Consider the following 1,783-nt stretch of genomic DNA (forward strand, 5'->3'; position numbering starts at 1 on the left):
CCCGCCGTCGACAGGGATGGCGGCGCCGGTGAGGAAGGCAGCTCGGGGCGAGCACAGGAAGGCTGCCACCTCGCCAATCTCCTCTGGGGCCCCCCATCGCCCCGCCAGCGTGGCTGCCACCATCTGCTGCAGCCGCTCCTCAGAGGCGGGCACCTGCGGCTCGCAGCACACAGCAGGGCCGGGAGGGGTGACGGCGGCCGCCGGAGAGGGACAGCAGGGGCTAGGCAGGCGCAGGCAGGCGGGCGGGCAGGCAGGCGAGCCGCACTTTTGACCAGGCGTCTGTGCGAATGAGGCCGGGGACGATGGCATTCACGTTGACCCCCCGCCTCGCCAGCGCCAGCGCCTGGAGCCGCACCAGATACTCCAGCCCCGCCTTGGCTTGCCCGGGCGCCTCGTTTTCAAGGTGGGGGCCCTGCAGGGCGCAGCGGCGGCCGGTCAGCGCCACAGGGCCCGCACTGCAGCACAGCCAACGCTCCACACAGCCAGCCAGCGCCTGGCAGCAGCCAGCCAGCCAGGCTCGCACAGCAGCTGGCAGGTGCCGGCGAGGGCGAGGCAGACCATGGTGGTGTTGCAGCCCTGCGCCGAGATGGCCACCACGTGGCGCAGGCCGCGGCAGGCCAGAGCCCCGGCCAGGCCGCGGCGGAAGCCGAGAACGTAGACGTCGTGGTAGTATCTGCAGTACCACATGGCGGTACAGCAGTACAGAGGATGGGGACAGTGGTGGGGCGTGGCATGAGAGCAGCGGGCAAGGGATGGCGCCGTGCTGTGCCGCACGGGGGTAGAGTGGGGGCCGGCAGCTGGGATGGCGTGTGGGCAGGCCAGGCAGCCCCACCCGAAGGCCGCCTCCCAGTCCTCCTCGCCGCGAATCTGGGGCTGGGCGTCAGAGACAGAGGTGATGCCGATGTAGCTGTAGGCAGGCACTCACAGGAGGCGTGTGCTCAGTCGGGCAACCGCGAGAGTATATAACGCAGCCAGCGTGCGAGGATGGGCCAGCGCCGTGCAACAGCTCAGCCCTCCACCGGCAGCAAGCAGCAGCCAGCGCAGGCAGCCGCTCACAGCCCGGCGTTGTGCACAAAGGCGGTGAGGCGGCCGTCAAAGGCCTGCTGCACGCGGTCAAACAGGGCGTCCCAGGTGGCGGGCAGCGCGGCGTCGCCGCCCACCACCTCCACCGCCACGCCGTACCGCTCCCGCAGGCTGCGCTGCGCCGTGGCAGCTGCCCCCGCATCACTGTTGTACCCCAGCACCAGGCTGTAGCCGTCGCGGGCCAGGCAGGTGGCGATACCAAACCCGATGCCTCGCGTGCCGCCGCTGACAAGCGCAACCCGCCGCTCTGCAGCAGCAGGAGCAGGAGCAGGAGCAGGAGCAGGGCCAGGAGCAGGATCAGGAGCAGAGCAGCACTGCCGGCATCGCTGGTGGCAGCAGCAGCAGCACAGAAGTGGGACCGCACTGGAGGGGGCCGCCCCCGCACGGCTGCACTGCATTGACCTGCAGCGTGTTGCGATTGTATATTCACCTTCCTGCATTGCCATGACAATGCTGGGCAGGGCAGGGCTGGGGTCCGGGAACTGCGATGACGCCGAATGGTTGTGCGTGGGTGGGCACTAGTGGGGCCGCAGCTGGCGCCCAGAAGCTTCATCTGATGACGAGAAATGTGTTTGGATAGGCCACGCGTCAGGGCTCGAGCGCCATCCCAGAGCATAGCGCAGCACAGCAGGCGGTAGCGGCAGCCCGGCCTGTGGGCAGCCAGAAGAACGACAGCACCCTGGTCCACGTGCATCTGTCT

The 1,783-nt window shown here is 69.4% G+C and overlaps 1 protein-coding gene across 1 annotated transcript; it reads right to left on the reverse strand.

Annotated features, from left to right (window-relative positions):
• On the reverse strand, positions 1-1,481 carry CHLNCDRAFT_26544 (hypothetical protein; the record flags this gene model as incomplete). Its single annotated transcript, XM_005844728.1, has 5 exons — positions 1-153; positions 266-412; positions 559-673; positions 833-907; positions 1,057-1,481. Coding segments are annotated over 5 exons (915 nt in total), but the record flags the coding sequence as incomplete, so codon positions are not given.
• Between the last annotated feature and the right edge of the window lie 302 nt (positions 1,482-1,783).

This window comes from Chlorella variabilis (assembly GCF_000147415.1).
Source record: "Chlorella variabilis unplaced genomic scaffold CHLNCscaffold_21, whole genome shotgun sequence".
Classification (NCBI taxonomy): Eukaryota; Viridiplantae; Chlorophyta; class Trebouxiophyceae; order Chlorellales; family Chlorellaceae; genus Chlorella; species Chlorella variabilis.